This window comes from Notechis scutatus, chromosome 2 (genome assembly GCF_049901735.1).
Source record: "Notechis scutatus isolate UNSWTSFEM ecotype Mainland chromosome 2, rNotScu1.2, whole genome shotgun sequence".
Taxonomy (NCBI): Eukaryota; Metazoa; Chordata; class Lepidosauria; order Squamata; family Elapidae; genus Notechis; species Notechis scutatus.
This window is the reverse complement of record NC_142010.1, coordinates 21,804,958-21,830,735: the sequence shown is the minus strand read 5'-3', so window position 1 is coordinate 21,830,735 and position 25,778 is coordinate 21,804,958. Positions and strand designations below refer to the sequence as shown.

The 25,778-nt window shown below is 43.1% G+C and overlaps 1 protein-coding gene and 1 pseudogene across 10 annotated transcripts in view; one reads left to right on the top strand and one right to left on the bottom strand.

The window, feature by feature from the left end:
* Nucleotides 1-2,211: 2,211 nt before the first annotated feature.
* PXK (PX domain containing serine/threonine kinase like) overlaps nt 2,212-25,778 on the top strand; it is a 58,886-nt gene continuing 35,319 nt past the window's right edge. For 6 of the 10 annotated variants that reach the window (XM_026682857.2, XM_087953682.1, XM_087953681.1 and 3 more), the window contains exons 1-3: nt 2,212-2,416; nt 15,433-15,483; nt 17,992-18,039. In XM_026682857.2, the coding sequence (XP_026538642.1) occupies nt 2,315-2,416; nt 15,433-15,483; nt 17,992-18,039 (201 nt within the window). In that variant the 5' untranslated portion in view covers nt 2,212-2,314. The remainder of the gene's footprint in view (nt 2,417-15,432; nt 15,484-17,991; nt 18,040-25,778) is intronic. The other 4 variants (XM_087953678.1, XM_087953677.1, XM_087953684.1 and 1 more) reach the window with 1 other exon arrangement.
* On the bottom strand, nt 7,251-14,087 carry LOC148131915 (uncharacterized; annotated as a pseudogene).

The following is a 25,778-nucleotide window of genomic DNA, read 5'->3' as shown; positions in this document are numbered from 1 at the left end:
ATGTCCATAGCACAATTAAAAATAGAAACCCCCCCACCCCAATTAATTTTCAGTCTGAAAACTGTAAAAAGAGGGAAATATTCCCAAAACATTATATTCTCATATTAACTGAATTTCTGGGTGAAGGGTGCTCTGTAGCAGTGTCATAATAGGAAAATGTCATAAAGTGAAGAAACATGCACATTCTTTCCTGAACTGTCTGTTTTGGACAGGTTGATTTTGGCTGAAGGCAATGCATTTAGATCTCCCCAATCCACAAAGAGTTTTCAATCTCTCTTCCACTCAATTTAGGAAGGTTGGAAGTATAAACCAACTGGTGAAGACCATACTTTTTAAATAATTGTTGAATAGGATTAAAATTCCATTGGATTCTATGGTGGTGGCAGTATTGCCCGTGTGTCATTCAGGAAATGGAGGACAGCCAACAAGTTAAACGAGTTAGGAAAGGAAACATTTAAAAAAATCAGAATATTACATTTATCACAAGACAAAATTAAAGGGAGACATGTTAGTTGGTATTAAGCACAAGACCTGTTCATGCAGGAAGCATGGCTGAAAAATGCAAGAAAGAAGATTCTGGCTAACATTAAGAGATGACACTTAACAGAATGAGCTGTTTTCTATAGTTGGAGGTGTTTAAAGAGGGTCTGAACAGTGTTATTGTAATAGCACCCTACACTATCAAGTAGGAACTTGGATCAGTTCCAGGAGACCTGTTCCAGCAGACCTCTTAATCCTCTCCTGGACTCATTAAATACTAGCAAAGTTTGTTTTTGTTTTCAATCCATTACAAGCACGTCAAATTGTGAAAGTTTTTTTTCCAAAGATGATGAATGTATACAACTTTGGACAACAATGAGAATACTACAAAAGTTTATCTAATTTACTGTTTGCTTTTTAAAGTATTTAATTTAAAGTATTTAATCAAGAGGCATCTTAAAATATGTAAAGGTTGGCATGACAATAGTTGAACTACTTAAGTTTCACTTTCCTTTCTCCTAGTCTTTATCATCTCAGTTTCCTTTCTCTAGGAAAGGGTTGAGTAATTCGCAGCCTCTGTAGGCTACAAAAAAAAACATTGTCCAAAGAATTAACCAATGTGAGACATCTGCACTATAATTAACAGCAGCATTGTGTGTAGAAAGATGATCTTTGTCCAATTTTTACAGATCACCGTTTTTATTTTAAAAGCCCTATAATTTCTGAATAAGATATGTAGTCTTGTGACATATTACATTCCTCCATTTAAAAACTTTTCCTTGTACATATCACTAAGTGCCAAATTTTCATGGGATGTTATTTGAAACCTGACTTAAGTCTTTGCTGTCAAAAACTGATTAATTTGCTTAAACACACAGTCTCCTTAAACATTTCAGGAACTGTTTCCTCGTACAGCATTGCACATTTATGCAAGTGTTATTTTCTATACTGATGTTTCTAAATATTTTCCTCCATTAGCACTGCGTTCAAAAATGATGTAATTTGTAAGCAGCCTATAAAAAATATTTCTCAACCTTGGCAACATTAAGATGTGTGGACTTTAATTCCAAGCCAGCATGCTAATTGGGAAGTTCTGGGAATTGACTTTCACACATCTTAATTTCACCAAGGTTGAGAAACACTGTTACCTTTGGTTAAGTGAATAAGTTGTCATGTTTTCTCAAATGTATTGACCTCTGGGGTAACACGCAAGAATGATGAATTATCATCAAGACCAAAATATTTCTGGGAATGTAATCCTGAGCCAGGCCACCATGTCAAATTGCCCACTCAACTGATTTCATTTCACCTGCCAACTCACCCTCCCTTTCCTTAGCCATCATTCGCCGTTTTTAACTTTCCAAGAGTGTGTTATAAAAGTATAGGCGGTCTTACGCGGGAAAATAAAGCCCCTTGCCTCCCATGAAGCCGTAAACTCTTTGGCCATAATGCGCCAGTCCCTAAGATACTACGCGTTGTTTCCTGTTTCGGGCAATTCAACGTGCAGGAGGAGTAAACGAAGAGGAAAATACGGTTTTGCAACGGAGCGGTGGGGCGTTTTGCACGCTCGCAAGCTATTGCAAGGCAGGGCCTCCGTATCCTCCCGGCCTTCCTCGGCCAAGCGCTGCGCCGACCAAGCTGACGTCGTGGGGCCGTCCCTTGGCCGGGGGAGGGCGCCACGCTCTGCCTACTCGGCGCCCTTTAAGACCCGGAGGAGGGACGGCTCCGGACAGGCGGTTCCTGTGTTGACAGCCGCAGGAGTCGCTCAGAGCCGGAGGGAGCCGCCTGGCGAGGCACCGCGAGGGGCGCCGGGCTTCTGCCCCGGGCGCTCGGCATGGCCTTCATGGAGAAGCCGCCGGCTGGGAAAGTGCTGCTGGACGATACGGTGCCGCTGACAGCCGTCATCGAGGCGAGCCAGAGCCTGCATTCGCACACGGTGAGCCAGGCGAGCGGAGCGGGTGGGCCCCGGTTGGGTTGCGGCACGAGCGCGGCGGCGGCGGAGGTCCCCGGGGGCGGCTGGAGGGCGTGGGGCGCCCTGGAAGAAGCCGCGAGCGCGACGCGGAGAATACGGAGTGCGTGCGGAAAGTTCCTCGGAGGATTGCGCGGCGCTGCCCTGGCTTTCCACCGTCGGGCATTTCTTGCGGAGCGGGGGCCCCGGCCGGGCATTATGGACGCCGAGCTGCAACCCCATCTGGAAGGGCCCCGATGGTGGTGGGGGGGGAAGGCTGGTTGCAAGCGTGGGCGCGAAAGGAGCCTTTCTTTCCAAGGGGAGGGAGGATGCCGTTTGATCCGGGCAACTGAGCTCCTTCCCGGAGGGACACGGGTTCAAATCTCGGCGGGGTCCGAAAAGGCGCCTTCGTAGAGTTTCGCTGCGGGGGCTCTTTTACGCTTCCGATACGATGGGCGGCCACGCCAAGTGTTGGTAAATGTAGGTGCGGAGCAATTTGTAAAATGTTACAAATCCCCGAATGGGACGCGTCTGACAACAGTGCTACCTGGAGGAAATTTTCTACCGGTGTTTTCTCCCCCCGCGCTCCTCCGGGAGATCATGATTGAAACGAAAGCGAACGAAAGCCTTCGGGAAAGCACGCTGCTCCATATGGCAGGACGAGATTGCCCTGAGGATCGCTTGCCCTTTTAAAGTACATAGGTTAACAGGATAGGCGTTTGATGATTTGCTACTACGTGTAAAATGTAAAATATTTTCTAGCAAGGCTTGCATTGAAAAAAGTGGCAAACCAACGGAAACCAACTCAGTTCCTGCAAAGTGAGGAGGGAAATGTTTTTAGTTAGATTCAGCTGGAAACCCTGGTTGAAAAGGCCAGCTGGGAAAGGAGGAATAAGAGTCTATTAGGGAGTGAGGATAAACCTTGAAAATGAAATGTATTTTAGCTGAGCACAGGAAAAGGTTAATCTGATTTATTCTTCTGGAAGCAACTTTAATTTGTCGAGCCACCCAACTCAGACATTGTGACTCTGTGTGGATGGTATAATAATAAATTAAAAAGCAAGATGAACAATTAAGTTAAAATCCAAAACATCCAAGCTCCAGTCATCCAAGCTCCAAAGCCTGAGGGAAAAACCAATATTTAATGAGGATTTTAAAGACCAATATAGTTATATTTAGACAGTGTTTGCTATGGTATTCAGGTAGATTTTAGTGAAGAAAAAAAATGTATACATTTCTTTGTCTTTGGGGACTGAGTCTTTTGGATAGTGGCATACTGGATTATCAATAATTTAAAATGTTGCCCATACTAAAAACAAAACTTAAAAATTAAATGTAGGTTGTATACAAGGTAAATTTAAAGTATTGGGAATGGTAATTATTGGCTTCTTGGTTATGTTTTTTATTACCCAGCACGGACCAATCATTTTTGAATTTGTTTTGTAAAAGGAGCTAATAATGAGATTTTTTTCAGTGCCATTTTTACTTGCAGAAATGGGTGAGATTGGTGGCCCTAATGGGGAGAGGAAAGAAAGCAGTGACTCGCTTCCTCAGCTAGGAAATGGAGATGAGCATCACCCCTAGAGTAGGACATGACTGGACAGGGGAAACCTTTGCCTTTTTTTACAATAATAGGGAGCCAGTTTGTAACAGTTAAGGTGCTGCCCTAGAAACAGGACACTGGGAGTTCTAGGCCTATGTTAGGCCTGAAAGCCAGCTGGGTGGCTTTGAACCAGTCACTGTCTCTCAACCCAGCCCATCTCCCAGGGGAAAATAGGCAGGAGTATTAGGTATGTTCACTGCTATGAAAGTTGTATATTAATCTCGGAAATGTAATGCCAGAGCAACACTTGTGCTGCTTGCTTAGGCATTTGTTACCAAGCTATTCTCCATCCTACACCAAATGTTTTCACCAACAAGCTAGCCCCACAATAATCAGAAAACCTCCCCTTATTCAATAATTTCAGCAGAGCAGAACAAAATGCTATTGATAGTCTTAGTATAACGACATCATAGTCAAACAAACTGACAAAGGAGGGGGCCCTTGTTATAATAAAACAAATTGTGTCAAAGAAGCTGAGAGGCAACTCCAACACAATGTTATACAACTTCTCAGATTTCACAGCAACATATAGTAAGTTGTTCTCAAATTACAGCCCTAATGAAGTTTGCCTGTCAGGGTTGCAATTTATGATGGTTATAAACTGAGTCAATCATGTGACTGATCCATTTTTATGACATTTTTTGCAACAGTTATTAAGCAAATGCTGAGATTGTAAAGCAAACACAGTGGTTGTTAACCACAACCAATGGTTGCTGTGGATGCATTTTTTGCTGAAACCAAAATGCTGGATTTTCGGCAAAACAATCCTAAAGCACAGTCACATGACCATGGGACACTGCAGATGGCTCATAAATGCATCCAAGTTGCAGAGTATCTGAAGTGTGGCCATATGACCATGTGGGTGTTGACCATCAGGACATCAAATCCAGGTTGTAAGTAACCCTTAAGTAGGCCAGTTGGAATTTTACATGTTAAATGACCATGTTAAAACCAAGGACTACCTGTACTTAGAACTACATAATCTGATGAAACAATTTCTTTAGGACATACAAGACAGTATCTACTGGAAATACTCCAGCAATCCTTCTACCTACTTCCCAAAGTACACAAACCAGACAATCTAGTCTGTCCCATTGAAATAATCATGGCTGGACTATCATGTTTCAAGGGCTCTATACTGAAACCTTCAGCCACCAGCATTCCCAGCTACATAAAAGACACCACAGATTCCTTATAAGACTGAATTCCAGGGACAATCTCCTTAATAATGCCACTTAAGCCACCATGGAGGTTGAGAAACTATCCATGAAGTCCCCCCACAAATATGAACTTCAAGCCATCAAAAACGTAATCACTGATGCCAACGAAGGATGACTTGCCAGCAGACAGTGAATTTTCTACTCACTACTCTACCTTTGGTAGTGCAAGCTTTCCTAAGCCTTCCCTTACCAAACAAGAAACATCAGCAGATAAGCTAGCACTACTTTATTGTAAGGTTACATTAACAATCTTGCAAGTCCAAAAGTACAAATCTCTTGCTGTCTTTTTTACAGTTCGATAACTTATGAAGGTTCCCTTTCTGAGCCTCTTGGTCTACCCCTTATGTGGCTGTGGGCTATGCCTACTCTTATCTGACTGTTCCTTAGGCAGTATTTCCCCCATTCCCCAGTCTCCCAAGGTTTTTTTTTTCATATACTATTACATGTAGTAACATATGCCTGAAAATCAATGGATCAGTCATGTGTAGACACATAGCTGCACAACATCTTCATCTGGAACAACACTTTATCAACTCTTATTCCCTGAAGCTCCTCCTTGATTGGTGACATTTTCACCATTTTGTCGAAATGCATACATACAACCACCCAGCCTGAGCAATTGCTCTCAAGTAACAACATAATTATGCTAACATGTGAACCAGACTCTGTTACCAACCCAGATAACTAGTTGTCTCCATATCTACACCAAGAGAGCCATCATAGGCCCCAACCAAAAACATACAAAATTAGAGATGCCTTCAGAAGTTTTCTCTGATATAATATATGCTGTCACTTGCAAGCAGTGACCCTTTAAATTCTGTGTAGGATAAATGAGACACATTTTGTGCAAAAGAATGAATGGACACAAGTTTGATAGCAAGACTCAAAAAAGGACACATCATTTCAGAGTACATCGGAGTATTTCAACTCCCACAGCATGCTATTGCAGATCTCAAAGGGATCATTTTGAAAATGGAGACTATAACAGCAAGGGATTGTTGAAACATACCTTAAAAGAGCTCAACAAATGAAGTTTTCAACATATTTTAGTTGTTAATAAGGTACTTTATGAAAGCCTACACCTGTTAATAAAATACATTAGGCTGAAAAGGTGCTACCAGACTCCTATTTTTTGCCTCTATAGTAGTGACTCTAACTTTTCTATTTAATCCTTTTTATGTAAGACTCCCATGTAGTACCATCCGCTAAACCAGATAGTATTACACCTGGAAATACAAAACATGTCATAGTTAATGTTTACAGAATCCCTTCCTTCCTTCCTTCCTTCCTTCCTTCCTTCCTTCCTTCCTTCCTTCCTTCCTTCCTTCCTTCCTTCCTTCCTTCCTTCCTTCCTTCCTTCCTTCCTTCCTTCCTTCCTTTCTTTATCAAATTATAAAGGTCTACTCAAGAGAAAGATCTTGGCTCTGAATAGAGCTTAGAATTATTGAAACAAGATCTTTCTATCTTCCTCTCCATCACTGATAATGTCTGAATTACTCAGCAGCAGATATTTTAGAATTCTTTATCTGTACAATACCCAAGTTAATAAGGTTTTATGCGAATTCCATATGGGAACCAGAAACTGCTGCCTTGCACTTCCTTTTAGCTTTTTACCAGCACAGGATTAGAAGGTAAGGCTCATTGTTATAAGCCACGAATAACTTGCCTGTAAACCATTTTTCTCTTCGCCTTTAGCAACTTATGAAATCCATTAGGTCAGGAAGCACCTTTCAAATTGATACTGTTTTCCAGACTATCAGTATTAGACAAATGAAACTCTGGAATAGTTATGAAAATGGATGAGATTTCATTATTTTTATAGATTTACCATACACGTGTAATCTATTTAATAATCCTACAAAATCCAACTTGCCGATCAGAGATGATTTAATAATTACTCTTACACTGAGTTAAACTAGATGATCTTCAAAACTCTACTCTTTTCTTTTTATAATTCCATTGGCAGAATTTACACTTTTAAAATTTGGTTTGTCAAAAACAGATCATGCCAGACTAATCTTATTGCATTCTTTGACAAAGTGACAAAATTAGTGGACCAAAGGAATGCTGTCGATATAATTTACTTGGACTTCAGTAAGGCATTTGATAAAGTAGACCATAACCTACAACTTGATAAAAGAGAAACATGGGCTAGACAGCATTACCACCAGATGGATTCGTAACTGGCTGACCAAACGCACTCAACATATAGTCCTCAATGGAACTACATCTACATGGAGGGAAGTATGAAGTGGGGGGCCCCCAAGGCTCTGCTTTAGGCCCAGTACTTTTCAATATCTTCAGCAATGATTTGGACGAGGGGATAGATGGGAAACTCATCAAATTTGCAGACGGCACCAAGCTAGCAGGAATAGCCAACACTCCAGAAGATAGGCTTAAGATACAGAAGGACCTTGACAGACTTGAACATCTATCTAACAAAATGAAATTCAATGGTGAAAAAAGTAAGGTTCTGCATTTAGGCAAGAAAAACAAAATGTACAGGTACAGTATATGTGGTATCTTGCTCAATAGTAGTAACTGTGAGAGGGATCTTGGAGTCCTAGTGGACAACCATTTAAATATGAGCCAGCAGCTGCCAAAAATGCCAACACAGTTCTAGGCTGCATAAACAGAGGGATAGAATCAAGATCACGTGAAGTGTCATAATGCTACTTTATAATACCTTGATAAGGCCACATTTGGAATACTGCATCCAGTTTTGGTCGCCGCGATGTAAAAAAGATGTTGAAACTCTAGAAAGATTGCAGAGAAGAGCAACAAAGATGATTAGGGGACTGGAGGCTAAAACATAAAGAACAGTTGCTGGAATTGGGTTGGTCTAGTTTAATGAAGGACTAGAGGAGACATGATAGTGTTCCAATATCCCAGGGGCTGCCATAAAGGAGTCAAGCTATTCTCCAAAGCACTTGAGGGTAGGACAAGAAGCAAAAGGTGGAAACTAATCAAGGAGAGAAGCAACTTAGAACTAAGGAGAAATTTCCTGATAGAACAATTAATCAGTGGAACAACTTGCCTCCAGAAGTTGTAAATGCTCCAATACTGGAAGTTTTTAAGAAAAGATTGGATAACCATTTGTCTGAAGTGGTGTAAGGTTTCCTGCCTAAGCAGGGGGTTAGACTAGAAGACCTTCAAGGTTCTTTCCAACTCTGTTATTCTATTCTATTCTAAAAAAAATTAACTATCCAGGCCATAGCATGTCTTCCCTGTAATATCTCCCCCCTCTCTTTAACTATTTTAAGCTTGAATTTATCTTGTACTAGGAAAGTGTTAGAAAAATAAACAAGTGAATTTGCAAGCACAAAGAAATGAACAAGTTGATAACCAGAAACCAGCAGTAAAACCAATAAAAACTATGCCAGACAAATCTTTGACAATGTGACTGTATTTGTGGACAAAGGAAATGCTGTAAACAGAGTCTACTTAAAGATAAGGCATTTGATGTAAGATTTGATTCTCACCAGCTCAAGGTTGACTCAGCCTTCCATCCTTCCGAGGTTGGTAAAATGAGGACCCAGATTGTTGGGGGCAATAGGCTGACTCTGTAAACCGCTTAGAGAGGGCTGCAGAGCACTGTGAAGCGGTGTATAAGTCTAGGTGCTATTGCTAATATGGAATGGAATAGTTGCACTACCCAAAATGGATTTCCAATTGGACATAGAGTAGTATGCAGTGATGTACTTCAGCATTCATCCCAGTACGCTTCAACCGCTTTATAAATGAATTAGATTAGATGGAAAGAACTGAAGGGATACTCATAAAATTTGCAGATGGCTTAAAGCTGAGAGAAGGGGGGATTACTAACCTGCCAGAAGATAGGCTCAAGATTCAAAAGGATCTTGACCAATTTGAAATTGGACCTTATCCAACAAAATGTTGTTCAGTGATAACAAATATAGGTTCCACCCATCATAACATACACTCTTCATCAATGTTACGTTTGTCAAATCCCAGATCAATGCTTCTTTGGTTATGAATGCATCTTTAAGCAAGATACTACCAGAAGTTGTGCCTCATGGTCAAAATGAAGGGGGGGACATGTGTAATATTTGTGTGCATAAACATTAATGTCAGGTTGCATCAGTGTTCGGCTAGGATAGAATAGTGCATTGATCAACTTCTATTTGTGTCCAGGAACAAAAGTGCCTGTAATGTGCATTCTGAATAGGATATGAAGTACTGTTGATTTTCAATTGATGCTCAATCCTTTAGGAAGGTTTGCTGCTGCTCTTTCTAGTACTTTGGCTGGCTTGATTGCAAGATCTGTTGTTTTACATTCTGCAGTCCACTTAGGATTCTCCTACAGTACAACTTGCAAAAGTGGGTATATAAAAACAAGTGAGAGAGAGAAAGGGTAGGAAGTCAGTCAGACAGATAGTTTGGTATAGTGGTTAAGGTGCTGACCTAGAAACCAGGAGAATGTGAGTTTTAATCCTGCCTTAGGCATGAAAGCCGGCTTGGTGGCTTTGGGCCAGTCGCTTTCTCAGCCCAACTCACCTGACCAGGCTGTTGTGGTGAAAATAGGTAGAGGAAGGAGTATAGGGTATAATTACTGCCTTGAGATATTTGTAAAAATAATGGAAGGATAAAAATATCAGTGGACAATATAGTGTCAAAGGATCCCTCCTTTGGTGCCTAATACATCCCTTTCTTTTTTAAAGATACTTTTCATTAATCATGTCCAATTAAAGATTTGCCACAAAGAAGAGGGGGTCAACATATTTTCCAAAGCACCAGAGGGCAGGGCAAGAAGCAGTGGATGGAAACTCGAGGAGACAATGAGGGCAATTAATCACTGGAACAGCTTGCCTTCAGAAGTCATGGGCATTCCATCACTGGAGGTTTTAAGAAGAGACTGGACAGCCACTTGTCTGAAATGGTATAGGGCAGTGATGGCAAACCTTGTTGTGGTGTGCTGAAAGTGTGTGCGTGTGTGATTATGCTGGCACCTACAATGCAATGCGCCCCCGCGCATGCATGCGCAGCATCCCCACCCCCACCACCTTACCTGCACTGCACATGCATGTGCCTCCCAGTTGATTTTCGGCTCATTTGAGGCCTTTTTCGGCCTCCCAGAGGCTCAAGGGAAGCCTCTGCAGCCTTTGGAGGCCGAAAAACAGGCCCGTTTCATCACTTCCTGTATTTCCAGAAATACAGGAAATGATGAAACTGGCCTGTTTTTCGGTCTCCAAAGGCTGCAGAGGCTTTCCTCGAACCTCTGGGACACAGAAAAAGGCCTCAAACAGGCTGAAAATCAGCTGGGAGGCGCGCGCATGTGCAGTGCAGGTAAGTTTGGCTGGGGCTCTTGTGCCCGCACAAATGACTCTGTGTGCCACCTATGGCACATATGCCATAGGTTCGCCATCACGGGTATAGGGTCTCCTGCTTGAACAGTGAGTTGGACTAAAAGACCTCCAAGGTCCCTTTCAGCTCTATTCTGAATTGAATTGAGCTATGCAAAAAAACAAAAGCATGCTGCAAACTAAATTTCCAACTATCAGTCTCTTTATTTACAAAATTTCTGTGATTCCTACCTAGACCTCGTAAGTATTGTTATCAGGTGGTTATAGACAAATACTTTGGTGGAAAAATGCTCACCTGCCCAGAAAAAAACCAAAACTGAAGATAAGCACTAGTAATAAAGTGATTGTGAGGATCTATAAGAAATGAGGGATAGAAATCTCATTAGGCTGTATTCTGGTCATGCTTTTAACTGAACCATTTTTGTGAATAGGCAGTCCTTCCAAGATACTTTCTGAGAATGTTTGCAGCATGTTCTCAAAATTGCAGAAGCAGCTACTAAATAAAAAACATTGACACATTTGCCTTACCATTCATAAAACATACTTGGTTTTCTTTTTTGATAGCCCTGCAGAAAACAGACCTGGCTCGTAACTCAATGTTCAATTCCGATTTGCTGTTCCAACAACCAGCTTGAGCAGTCAGTTCACAACCTTATTTTCCATAAACTTGACTTTAAATATGTGAAAATTGGCTTCCTAATATCATATGAGTTTGCTGAATAAAATCATGTGTTTTCAGTGTGTGGGCACTGGAAACAATATCCCCTAATATTTCCATAAATGAGCCATTTTTAAACAACAACCAGAACATTAAAGGAAACTTTCCTTTCAGTCTATCTGTAAGCACCATGAACCAGGATAGAGCTCAGTTAAATGTTACAATATTTTATGCTAAGCAGTTGCCTATTATCTGGTAGTTTCTGTGTGTTCTGATGAATGTATCAGATTACTCTTCTCTTACAACAGATCTTTGATCACAGCTGCTTTTATCATATGATCAGTGAGCAAATGACTTGCATGAGAGCAGTGAGACAGGCTAGCATCATATGAGGAGCAAGATGTTACATGAACTTCGGAAGAAGAGAAGACTAAAGTAGGCTGGGTTTAGTCATGCGTGATCACATTTGTGCTTGTTTACATCTCTGAATGATTTATTCATTTATATTTCTGTTTTTCTTCTGTGGAATCCACGGCAGGGATTCTATGCAATTTCATATTTGGGTGCTGAGCTGTTCCAGACCTGTTTAGCTTCAGTACTGAGTCAGGAAATACGCCCTTAGGAGCTGCAATGCAATCTAGTTTTGGGAATATTGAAATAAGGGCCTTTAATTGACCTGTACATACAAAGTTTTTCTTTTCCTGTGTAGCTGAGATAAGTTGGTTTACTTGTAATAAGCTTTTGTCCTGATCTAATCTCAGATTTCTGGTTCATTCCCTTAATTGCTCCTTGTTTTATTTGGCTTTCTCAGCTTTATTTTGATGTATATTATTAGGCTCAGTAAATTATTAGTTAATTGTAAATAAAGGCATGCAATTTATTAACCCCTTTCCCAATAATATGCTTTATTTGTTGAGCTACCTGAACATATCAATTATCTTTAGGTACAAAAGGGAAAAGATTCTTCTGAAAGCTCTATCTGCTGTTCTATATAAGCTTTTTACTCGTGGGCCAAAGTAATTGGCTAGTTTTTTTTGTAGAGCAAAATCTAAATTATCAATGGTAGACAGCAAAACACTTTCTCTGCTAAAGATCATAGGAGAAATTTGATAAGTCTGTGTATAGAGCAGAATGTTTAAGCATGAGATATTAACCATTTAATACAGGGATTATAATTTATGCAATATAACAAATAGCTAGCTTTTTATGGTACACATCAGCTATCTGTTGCTTATTTGTTTTTGACTACATGCAGAATTGTAGTAAGTTTGTTTTTAGAATTTCTTCATAAATTTGGTGCTTTATTTAGTTCTTTTTGACAGCTGAGGGCAATGGAGATAGACAGCTGAGATTTTAAGTGTCATGTAGCAGATGATCAATAGTGATGAACAGTCTAATTTTACAAGTTTTAGTATTGCCTTTAATAGAAAAATGCTGTTTGCTTCCTATATAAGTTTACCATTTCACCACTGATGCACTGAAATGTCATTTTCATTCTGTTTTCACATGTTGGTGATTACAGATAAAGATCTGTTTGAAATGCCAGAAGCAGTTTTCTTGGGGTGGCTAAACATGAGTACTTAAGATTCTTAAGAATGGCAATCAGAAATATTTCTTTGGGTAGTTAATCTCTCTGTAGTACTAACATTTTATTAAAATCAGTGACGCAGGAGAGAAAATGTGCTCTCACATGATCAACTAACAACTCAAGTCCTCATAGATTAGTTGAATGTTTTATTTTTTATTATTCTTATTTACATTGTTTTTAATGTTACATGCAGCCCAGGGTCTTGTGGAGTTGGTTATTCAATAGATGAATAGAAATGAATATATTGAGGTCGCATGGAACCATAAATTACCATTAGATCTTTGGTAAGATTTTTCCTTCAAAAATAGATAGAAAGAATATAAATTATTACTTGCTGAATTATCTGTTAAAAACGAATGGTATAATAATTCTTTTGGCAAGCAAATATTCTACTGCAGAAGGCAGAAGAAACATTTCATAGGATATTACATTATACAGAAATGTTAGGGTGTTTTCCATGCTTTCTGTCTTTAGTATTTGGAATATTGGAGTTCTCATACTAATACAGGTAGTCCTCGACTTATAACAGTTCATTTAGTCACTGTTCAAAGTTACAACGGCACTGAAAAAATTGACTTATGACCATTTTTCACCCTTAGGACTTTTATAGCATCCCCGTGATCATGTGATCAAAATTCAAATGCTTGGCAACTGCCTCATATTTATGACGGTTGCAGTGTCCCGGGGTCCTTTTGCAACCTTCTGACAAGCAAAATCAATGGGGAACTAACTTACCAACTGCGGTGATTCACTTAACAACTGTGGCAAGAAAGGTCATAAAATGGGGCAAAACTAACTTAAATGTCTCACTTAACAACAGAAAGTTTGGTTTCAATTGTGGCCGAAAGTTGAGGATTACCTGTAGTAGTCCATCCAGTAGAGGTGAAGGAGAATTATATGTTCAAGAAGAATTGTCATGTGAGGTAAAATCCAAAATAAATACTTGGTGTAATACTCATGTGTTGTATATGTTACATTCTTGGTACATTTTACTTGAAATTTGCTTGTTTTTAATGGCTTAAGAATGCAGTATTAAGAAACAGTGGGAGAAATAGCCACCTGGATATTGTTGTCATACAGTTTCTTCCTCCTTTGACACAATGCAACATCAGTTTGCCTTTCAGTGGAGGTAGACCTTGGATAACAAGCATTCATTCAGAGAATGTTTGAAGTTAGGATGGTGCTAAATGAGAAGACTTATGGCCAGTCCTCACTGTTGTGGCCATCACAGCATCCTGTGATCACTCGATTGCCATTTGTGACCATCACTGCCAGCTTCTGACAAAGCAAAGTCAATGGAGAAGCCAGCAGGAGGTTGCAAATAAAGATCCCGTGATGTTGTACCTAGTAAGTTTTAGGATTCACATAATGACTACAGCTGGAACTGCTGTTGTAACTTTATTGCAATCGATGAAATCATGCTTTATGATTGTGTTGCTTGGTGAAGGAGTTTCCAGTCCCAATTCCCACTGTTAACCAAGGTTTACCAATAACTGCTTCTTTGGGACCTTGTAAATTTAGGCTTGTAACCTTAATGACAATATTCACTTTGTGGTCCAAAGTGTTCTCAGCAATTTTTTCTAACACTACAATTTAGAAGCATCGATTTGGCTTCATTGAGCCTTTCTGATGGTTCAGCTTTCATACCAACATGCTACATGACCCTGATAGTTCATACCGTTATTGTGATGTTTTTGCATTTTAATATTTTGTTTACATTTATCATAATTTTATCCCAATTAGCAGACGCGTCTTGCCTAATCCCATTGGTGTGAAATTTCTGGAAGGAACCCCTTCCTCTCCAAACATTATATTCTACTAAAACTCATGTTGTTATGACCTGGGTGAAATGATGTCATGACTGGGTGAAACAATACACCATAAGGCAACAATTTTTAAACCAAGGTTCCTCAAAATGGATTAATTAATAAGTGTCCAAAATCCAGGCCCCATAGATTCTGAAGAAGTGAATTATCACAAAGTTGTGGCTGTTTCAGTGCTACTGGCTGCTGCTGTGGTTATGTGATTTTCATTTTCAACATTCTGTGACAGTTTCCCAGCCAGTCTCACAATCCCTTCCTCCCTCCATCCTGCCACTTCCCTGCTTGCTAGGAACATGGCCAATGCTCCTTGCCAGATCCCCACAAAAAAACTCAGTGGGAAAGCCAACAGGAAGTTGGAAGTCACTCCTGCTCCCACTGCTTTTTTGCCTGCCCATGGTCATTTTGTTTCTCTGTTTAGGTAAATAAATGTCTCTGAAACAATGACTTGTGAGGTATGAATTGTCTTGTTCATCCTAAAAGTAGGAGAGATTTTAATTTTATAATGAGGAATCCAACTGTTCAATTCATTGTGATGAAAAAAAAAAACAAGTGAAGAAACGAAATAAAACATGCCCTAATAAACTAGTACAGACAGGTGAGTAGGCTGCAAGATGGGCCCTAATGTTAACATTGGAAAATTACATAGTTGTCAAGCAAGCTCAGGGCTATAGTGGCTTTTAAAGGGCCTAGTTTGTCTTAATCCATTAATACACTGAAATTATTTTAAAAGCACTATTGAATTTCATTTGACAGATCATATAACATGTTATATGTGTTGTAATTTCCAGGAATATATTATTCGTGTACAAAGAGGGATTTCAATGGAAAACAGCTGGCAGGTAAACTACTTGAATTCTTAATATAAATTGTAACAGATTTTTTTCAACTGAACTATGATAATCCAGTATTTTTGCTGTATAACCAGTTTTTTTAGAATCATTTCGTATAAATATTTTTTGAATGAAAGAAGTTGTGGGGTAAGATCAGAGCTTAGCTCATTATTTCTGCTTTCTCTTTCTCACATTCAGTCTTCTTTGGCCATAACTCAGTTGGTTCATGCTAAATCATCACTAGTTTTTATGTAACTCTAAAGTAATTAAGACCAGTAAAGCCAAAGTCTATTACAGGCAGCCCTTGACTTCCTTATCACGATGAAGCTTGGAGTTTGACCGTTAGTCATTGTGGTGATAAAATCAAGGCATCATGTGACCAAATTTGATTTTATGACCATTTTAACAATGGTCATAACGAAAGTCACTATAGTTGTTAAGTAAACCACATAGTTGTTAAACGAATCTAGTATATCCAATAGGCACAGAAGAGCAGAAAACAAATTGCAATCATATGATTCCAGCACATTATAACCAGTTGTAAATGCCAGGCAGTTGCCAAGTACCTGAAATGTGACAGGTTGTAAGTAGTTGTTTTAAAAGCCTGTCATAACTTCCAGTGGTTGTTAAGTGACCACCGGTTGTAAATCAAGGACTACCTGTATAGATTTTTCTCCCCCTGATCTTGAAATTGGAATAAGAGCCCCAGTGCATATTGAGATAAACCGAATTCTGTTCCTTAGTGTTAAACTTATACTTTCATAAGATATTTTTTCTGTGGTTTGCTAGTAATAAGGATACTCTATTTTAAAGAGTAATGGAGCTAACTCTAGGACATGACCGGCTTACAATGATTTTATTATCCCTGTCCTCTCTCAAATTATGAAGTCCAGGCTACAGTAGGCAGCAAGCATAGAGACAGGACCAGCAGATGATGGCAGAATAAGAACCCTTCCAAAAGTTTTATTTAAAATAAAAGTTCTCTCACCTAATGGATGTGAACAGTAGCCAGATTCTTTGCATTGTCTGTCTTGAAGAAAGTAGGTTGGTGCTATCTGAGTCTCACCAATCTAGCATGGAGTGAATAGGAATCTCTATACAGTTAGCAGATGATCTTTCCACCTGCTGCTATAGGAGAAAGGCAACATTAATCATCTTTATCTTCTTTTGCTCTTTTTCAAATATCTTTAAAGCGTTGCTTTTCTCTTGTGATGAAAAACTCATCCATGAAATGCTAACTCCTGGAGAAGATCCCATAACTCTTAAAAAAAATCTAAAGCTGGCAAGATATAATGAATCATTGGTTGCTTGCATCCAGAACAGCCATGAGCAAGAGTTATAAGGCTGCATAATTCTTATTTATGATACTGATCAAAGACATGTAGCATACTTGACTGACACAGATACAAAGAAGAAATGGTTTTATAGCTGATAAGAGGAGGAGATGGAGTAAGGAAAAGATGTATCACCCTCAGGGAGAAACCGGATAGCTTCATCCTTTGAAACTAGCAGGCCTGTGATATGCGAGAATGCCAAAGTTTTCAGTGTTGTTTTAAGAAGCTGGTCCTGTATTTTATCTCAGAAGGACAGAGGGTGCTGCTAATTAGCATCCTTGCAGATATTAGTTGTTCCAGAGGCACAGATTTCATAGGAGAAATATTTTTATTGCCCATAAAGAGCCCTGCTGGATTAGAACACAATCTCAGCTAGTCTAGCGTTCTTTATGAAGGGCCCAGATATTTTTGAGAAGTCACAAGTCTCAATGTTGCCAGATGCTCCAAATTTTCCTTTTGATACTCCTTCCCAGGAGGGAAGATTTCAGGCACGTGCTACTTATGGTTCTTAAGATGGTAAACAGCTACCAGTATTAATATCAGGAATCATTGATAGTCTAATCTTCCAGGACCTATCCAGTCATCTTTTAATGTTACCCAAATTAATTACCATAACACAATTACCGGCAGTGAATTCCTCAGTTTAACTATCCATTGCATGAACAAGTTCTTCCTCCTATTGGTCCTGAATAATCCTGCATTTTAGTTTAAATGACCTCAGGTTTTAGCTGTATTGTATAAGAGAATGAAGACAAAGTCTGTTATCTCAACCATACCTAATTTTAAACACCTTTATCATGCTGCTCCGTTTCTTTCTTTCTTTCCTTTGTTCCAGACAAAAGAGGCCCAATTTTGTAAATGCACGTGGAAATAATTACTCATTATTCATCTCATTAGTCAAGCATTAAACTTCCCTATGCACATTCTATTATTCCTTGCGTAGTTAAATTGAAACAATTTTGCTCTTACAGGCTCTGTGTAGAGGAGAAAGTAGTTTTTGTTTTTTCCAATTCCTGAAAAATTTCATGTCTGATATTGGCATTTATCCTTCTTGTCATGAAATCTTCCAAACGTGGGCCAATAGGATAATTTTGAACTTAAGTCTGAATTACATGTTAGATGAGATTTAAAGTGTATTTTTGAATGAGTTGTACTCAACTCATAATAAAATATTATTTTGCAGATTATACGAAGATACAGTGATTTTGATTTGCTGAATAACACTTTGCAGGTAAACTAGTTTTCTTTTTATGTAAAACTGTTTTTAATTTTTTGATTTGTATATGGTAGCTATATCAATTTTGTTTGTGTTCACTCAGAATTTTTACATTGATTTGTGATTACATTTTCTGATAGAAATCTGTACTTTAAATAAGTAAACAGGCATACATTTTAAATATCTCTTTTGAAATTATCTCAAAATAGATATTTATATAATCGGGATTAACTGTTGGGGAGACAAGAAGTGTTTGAGAAAATTGAAAACAAGATGTGAAATCTTAGCGGCTAGCTGAGTGTTAATTCAGTGATTAAGCCAGGCTATAGATATTAGAACAATCTATAAGTGATTACGGAAGAGTAAAATCTGAATGTGGGAAAGTTGCAAGTGTTGACACTCAATAATTTAAAGTCTCTTCTTGTTCATTGCTACAAAAGCGAAAGTCATATTGATCTTTTAATATGAAGTCCTGACATGCAGGGTAGAGAACCATTTTATCAATTTTGAAAGGCCTTTCTGAATGGTGCTATTTATTGTGCAGTGAAATAGTGTCCTTTTGCTTTTTAAACACTGCAGTAATTGTGTGTTTTTACTTTCCAGGACACTGGTTTCTTTTAGCGTGTGTGGGAAAGTACCAGAGAGAGAATGTATATTAAAGTGTCTAGTGGTTTGCAGGCAGAAGAAGGAAGTTGGTAGCTACATTATAGTTGTTTTCAACAATTCCCTTGCTGCTACTCATGCCTTGTCAGATACTAATAGCAGAAGAGTTGTGTTAATATGGTTTCATTCACTGACCCTGCCATATAGTGGAAATGCACATTACTAGTCTGTGTCCATTCTCAGCATGGGCTGGACTAAAAAATACAGTATGTTGAATTTCAAAGATGGATATATTTTTTCAGGTCTAATTTGTGAAGCATTCAAGTACTTTGTTGATGGACAGTATAAGAAATATATCGCAAATATAAAAATGAAAGCTTACCGGTATATATAAACAATTCTCCTCCATGCTGCATCGAGAGCCCAGGATGGGTTGACTCCTTCCTATGATGTCATAGCTGAGTCTCTACTAAGATATAAAAGCCAGCCCCAGGGAAAGACCCCAGCTTTTGACTCAGCTCCTTTCAGTCAGTAGCTGTGTCTCTGAAAGCGTTCTGTTAGATAGCAATCACCAGCGATCTTCAGTACTTTTTTCCTCTCTTCAAGCAGCTCCCAGGAGAGCAGGGCTCTCTCTCTCCTCTCTCTCTCTCTCTCTCTCTCTCTTCCTCTGGGAAGAAAGCCGACTATCGCCCTGCTCCTTATCGCCCTCCTGCCTTCCGAGCGGAGACCTCATCTCGCTTCCCCCGCTCGCACAGGCCTACTCCCAACGCCAAGACCAATGGGCGGAAACATCTGGCAGGCAACAACCTTCTACTGGTAAACGGCCCTTTCGGGGGAGAGGGGGTCGTTCCTTCCGTTGCTCTAAGTAATCCCTCGTTCTCCCCACCCATCGGAGGTCGCCTAGCCTTCTTTGCCTCCAAATGGGATGGACGCCTGGGTGCTCAGCACTATTAGGTCGGGGTTACAATTGGACTTCCTAACCCCACCCCACCCCAAATATTTTTGATCTGTCCTGTGTCTCAGGACATTTCCAGGCAAGCCCTCATGAATCAGGCCATTCAGCACCTTCTTGAAATCAGGGCTATTCTCCTTCGAGCCGCTCGGAGCATCCAGAGACTGGGATGTGCTTCCGAGTCCTCTTCTTGCAGGCTGAGCTTTAGATGAGGAAACGCTCCGCCCCTCACGTGACATCGCGGAGCGCCCCAGTCTTTTGCTCAGCCTCGAAGAGTCAGGCGGTGTGTTAGAGAGCTCCTTGGCTGATCGCAGATTTCCTTCCTATTTCACATTCTGATAAGGTTTGCCTTCTTTCTCCTCCTGCGCAAAGGGTCTGGACTTAAGGGAAAATTTTCCCTCGTCCCTGAGAGGCGAAGCTGCGGGCTCGCAGCGCGTTAGCGCTACCCCCATCCTTATCAGATCGCATTGCTGCCTCCGCGTTGCCTCGTGGCACGCGTTGTTTTCCTTTCATTTTACTGCTGGATTCCCCCACCCCAAACGCCGACCGGGAGGGTTATTGTCCCTAAGGCCCTAGGCGTGCCGAGCTGACCGGCAAAGCCCTCCTTTTCCGTCCCGAAGGCGTCCCCGACGTTCAGCTCGCGGTCGCCATTTTGGCTCCGCCTCGTGGTGGGGCCTTTTTTCTGGTTCTAGCTGCGGTGAATTAGAGCCCCAGGCCTTGGGTCAAAGCTTTGCTGCCCATTTCTTTCTACCTGGCTCGCTCTTTTATCTTAGTTGGCCTCCCGCAGTCCGTTTCGGGCGAAGTTGCAGCCCCCTCCGGTTTTGTTTTCTCTTGTCTGGAGGCCTGCTGCCAGAGGCCCTCTTCTACCATAGGCCTCAGGCGTTTATTTGACTGATCCGGCCTGTACTGAGATACCCAGTTACTGCTTCTGTTCGAGAATAAAAGGAATATATTTGCAAAATAATAATAATAATAATAATAATTTCTGTTTTTTGTACAGTAATATTTTTTTTTCATAGATATATAGATATTTACGGATAACCTGTATATATATTGGGTACAAAAAAAAAAAAAAAGAGAAAAAGATAAAAAGAACAAACAAAAAGAAATCAAAGGAATTACAAATAGAGTATCTATTTTTCCTGTACATACTATATTATTTAGATACCTTACTGTTATAATCTGTACACTACAAATTCCAAAAGGGGAGAGGGCCAGCTTCACCTTCACCCGGCCTCATCCAGGCCTATTCTGGGCGAGCCAACCGCCTTTGCTAGTATTGTTACCTAACATGGCAGACGACAATCCCTCTAAACGTCCTTCTTTGAAGGCTAAAGCAAAGTCCCACTACTTGCGCAGGCAGGACAAGGAACCTAAGGGCTCCAGACAGGACAAGGAACCTTCCAAGGCCGCCCAACGTGAGCGCCTTGAGGCGCCACAAAGCGTTAGAAAAAGAGTTCGACCGGCGTTCAAGGAGTCCCGCTCGGAGCCGCCTATACCTCCTCCTCCAACCCCTTCTACCTCTGCTCTACCTCTCCCCTCAGACCCTTCTTCCCTACCTAGGCGCAGTTCGCTTCAGGGTCTTCCGACCCCCGGACCTCCAACTAGACGGACCCCCAAGCCACCTTTACACCCACAGCCGCTGGTCTGCGCCAGGATGAACCCTCTACCTCCGAGGTTCCACCTCACATCAAGGCTTGGATGGAATCAGCCATCCGCCAGGGCATAGCAGAGGCACTACAACACGTGTCCAGATCAGGCTTCTCTCCGCGAGCCTCTGAACACGATTCGTTATCACTCCGATCCCTTCCACAACCGGTCCCCCAACTGATCAGGTACTCTCTCAGAGGGATAGCCCTCCACCGTTGGGGCCCAGATGGAGGAGGAAGGGGACTTTGGGGATTTCAGGGAGGAGGAAGAGGATTCCCGGATGGGATCCTCCCGCTATAGTGAACCCCTCTTAGAGGCTGACATCATGGAGGGGAGATGTCGGAGGACGAGGGTCCTTCCCCCGACCAACCCACCTTTGGGGGCTGTTCAAACCACATATGTTCAAGTCCCTCCTCCTTAAGGCCAAGAATGTATCTGGCCTTCTTCCCCAGTCCCCTGCTGAACCCCCCAGTCCAAGAGGGCCCAGAAGACTCCATTTTCACCCAACCAGTGGTGGAAGCCGAGGTCATCCCATCCCCTCCCATCTTCGTAGATCTGGTTGCAAAGCAACTTACCTCCTCAGGGACACCTCCTGCTCCATCTAGCCAAGACAAGAGATTCTTCAATCTCGATGCGGCTCTGTCTAACCTTCTGAATATCCCGGAGGTTGATGACCCCATTGTGGGTCTAGCTTCTTCCTCTACCCCTAGTGAGGCCCTAGAGGCCTTAAAGCCTGAGGACAGGCGGGCGGAGCTGGCGCTGCGTAGGGCCCACCTATCTGACGCCTGGGCCATTAAATCGGCTACGGCCGCCTCATTTTTCACCAGGTCTTCCATCCGCTGGCTACGTCAGCTCAAGGACCACATCCCTGCTTCCAATCTGAGAGCTCACCAGGATATAGCGAAGTTAGTGGCTGCAGCCGAGTTCTCGGCTGACGCCACTTACCAGTCGGTAAAATTTTCTTCCAGGGCCATCACGTCGCACGTTTCGCTCGCCACATGCTATGGCTCAAACACTGGCAGGCGGACGTAAAGAATAAGGTCAAGCTGGCCACTGCTCCCATTACGGAGACAAACTGTTTGGCCCAGCTTTGGAACCACTGCTGGTCGAGGGCCGCAGTAAGAGAAAGTATTTGCCCTCCCTTTTTCGAAGATCGGAGACCAGGGGCCCCCAGCCCTTCGGAGGATCTTCCCCGCCCTTCTACCAACCCCCTTCCCGCCCAGATACCCTAGACCTCCTTCCTTCCGGTCCCAGGACCGCTCGGACCCGGTGACAGAACCAGGCGCGGTGGCGGCTACAAGAGACCATTCCGGGATCGGGAGGAAGGCCCTACCGTAGAAGGTAGATCCTCTTCCTCCCTCCCCATTGGCGGCCGCCTCAGCCACTTCGCCGCCCAATGGGACATATCCACCTCCGATGCATGGGTTAGGGACACAATCAGGTTTGGTCTCGCCCTGGAGTTCAGGTCCGCCCCCCTGATTGTTTCATCCCATCCCCCTCCTCAAGGGATCCCTCCAAGCGGGCTCTAATGGATGCAGCCATCCATCATCTTCTTGACATCCAGGCCATTCAACCTGTCCCTCCGGCCCAGAGGGGAAAGGGTTTTACTCCCATCTCTTTGTGGTGCCCAAACACTCTGGGGGTTGGAGAGCCATCCTAGACTTGAAACGGCTCAACCGTCACCTCATCCAGCGTAGATTCAAGATGCACACCTTGCAATCAATTCTCTTAGGCACCAGGCGGGGAGACTGGTTATCTTCCATAGATCTTTCGGAGGCATACCTCCACATTCCAATCAGGCCCTCCCATTACAAATTCCTCAGGTTCTGCCATAATAACCTTCATTATCAATACGTGGCCCTACCCTTCGGTCTGGCTTCGCCCCGGACCTTCACCAAGGTCCTGGCGGCCCTGGCGGCCCATCTCAGGACCGTTCCCGTCCGCCTCCACTGCTACTTGGACGATATTCTTATTCTCTCCCCGTCCAAATCCCAGGCAGTCAGGGATACCAGGGTCACCCTCTCCGCCTTACGGGCACACTGTTTTCTAGTCAATTGGCAAAAGAGCCAACTTACCCCTTCTACTCGAATTAACCACTTGGGGCCATAATTGATTCGGTGTCACAGAGAGTTTTCTCTCTCCGGAGAGGTTCCTTAGCATTCAAGCCCTGGTCAATCAGATCAGGCGTTCAAGGAGGGTGGCCTTGTTGGACCTCTCTAAATTGTTGGGCAAAATGGTATCATGCATCTCCATTATTCCCTGGGCCCCTCTACACAGCAGATCCCTCCAATGGTTCCTGCTCCCGTTCCAACGATCCGGAAGAAGCAACTCGAGGTCAAAGTCAGGGTCCCTCCAAGGGTCCTCACGTCTCTTCTCTGGTGGACCAATCCCGCCATCAACAGAGGCCACCTCTTCGCGGAACCTCAACGACTCACCGTCACTACGGACGCAAGCCTATCCGGTTGGGGCGCTCATCTCGACTCGAGCTCTCCTGCTCAGGGCAGATTCCATCAACACCAAAAAGGACAACGTCACGGCAAGGCCCATATCAACAGGCAAGGGGCACCCAGTCCATCCAGCTAATGAGGGAAGCCGAGCGCCTTTGCCGCTGGGCAGAATCCAACCTCCTATCACTAAAGGCCGAACACATCTCCGGAGTAGACAATACTCAGGCGGACTGGCTGAGCAGGGCCACGGTGGACCAGGCGGAATGGCGTCTCCATCCATCCCTGTTCCGAGGAAGCGTCCAGAATATTCGTGCCTTCCGGTGGTGGACCTCTTCGCCTCCCACCAACACTCAGCTTCCACGGTTCTTCTCCCCGGTATCCGTCTCACAGGTCGGAGAATCACAACGCTCTGCGCTGCCCATGGCCCCCAGGGCTCCTATAGCCTTCCCTCCGCTCCCGTTAGTTCCATCAACACCAAAAAAGCCAGCTCTCTCCTACAACCAAATTGCAACACTTGGGAGCAGCCATTGATACCATGTCATGCCAGGTTGTCCTGTCCCCAGCTCGTGGAAAGAGCTTGCAGAGATCATCAGCCAGATCCAGCAACATCAAATTGTCCCCCTGTCACTGCTGTCCAAACTTCTGGGGAAGATGGTTTCCTGTATTGGTATCATCCCATGGGCTCGGCTCCACTCCCGAGCCCTCCAATGGCTCCTGCTTCCCTACCAACGAGCAGAAACCAGCCACTCATCCATCAAGGTCCCACTCCCGCCACAAATCCGGAGATCTCTCAATTGGTGGCATTCCCCATCTATCTGGAGGGGACTCCTGTTCAGGGACCCAGACAGGCTAGTGATAACCACCGATGCCAGCCTCCTGGGTTGGGGTTCCCATATGCAGGGCCAGATAGCCCAGGGCGTTTGGTCCAGATCGGAACAGACCCTTCTCATAAATTGGCTAGAACTCAGAGCCATTTTTCTGGCTCTCAAGCATTTCAGGCAATCAGTGACTGGCTCTCATGTTCTAGTCCTTACGGACAAAATGGCCGCAAAGGCTCATGTCAACCGGCAAGGGGGGACGAGGTCCAAAGCCCTCATGAGAGAGGCTCTACAATGGGGTTATGGGCAGAGAAACACCTGTTATCGATCTCGGCGGACTACACCTCCGGGTTCGACAACTCCCAGGCCGACTGGCTCAGCAGGAACCTAGTCGACCAGGCAGAATGGTCCATTCCTCCGTCTCTATTCAGGGATCTTTCCCTCAGATTCGGAACACTGGAGGTGGATCTTTTCTCCACTCCTCAAAACGCCCAAGTCACCAGATTCTTCACCAGGTTTCCTTGCCAGGGAGCGGAGGGGACCAATGCTCTTCGGTGCAGATGTCCCAAGGGTTTCCCCTACGCCTTTCCCCGCTTCCCATCATTCCGGCAGTAATTCGGAAGATGTTGGAGGAACGTGCGGAGCTCCTCCTCCTGGCACCCTATTGGCCAAGGAGGCCCTGGTTTGCGGACCTGGTCAACCTATCGGTAGCTTCTCCTTGGAGGATCCCTGCCCATCTAATCTCCCTTCACCAGGGGGCCCTGCTCCACCCAGAGCCCCAGTGGTTCAAGCTGACCATGTGGCACTTGCGGCGGCTGGAGGAGGCTGATCTTCCAGAAAGGGTTCATCCTCACTATCCTGGCTTCTCGCAAACCTTCTACAAGGCGCGTCTATGATGTTACCTGGAAGGCTTTTTCCCGATGGTGCCTCAGGGAGGGTCTTTCTCCTGCTTCAGTCCAGTTGGCAGACGTTCTTAGCTTCCTTCAGCATGGGCTGGAGAAAGATTTGCCCCCAACACCTTACGCAGGCAGGTTGCGGCCCTCTCCTCGGTCCTTTCATGGGGTTCGCTTCCTTCCTTATCCCATCACACTTCAGTCAGGAGGTTTTTGAAAGGGGCTTCCAACCTGCACCCTCCGGTGGTTCACAGGTATCCTTCCTGGGACCTTCATTTGGTCCTTAATGCCTTTACAAAGCCCCCCTTTGAACCCCTTAGAACAGTGTCTCTCCATTTCCTGACTCTGAAGGTAGTGTTCCTTGTTGCCATCACTTCTGCCAGGAGGGTTT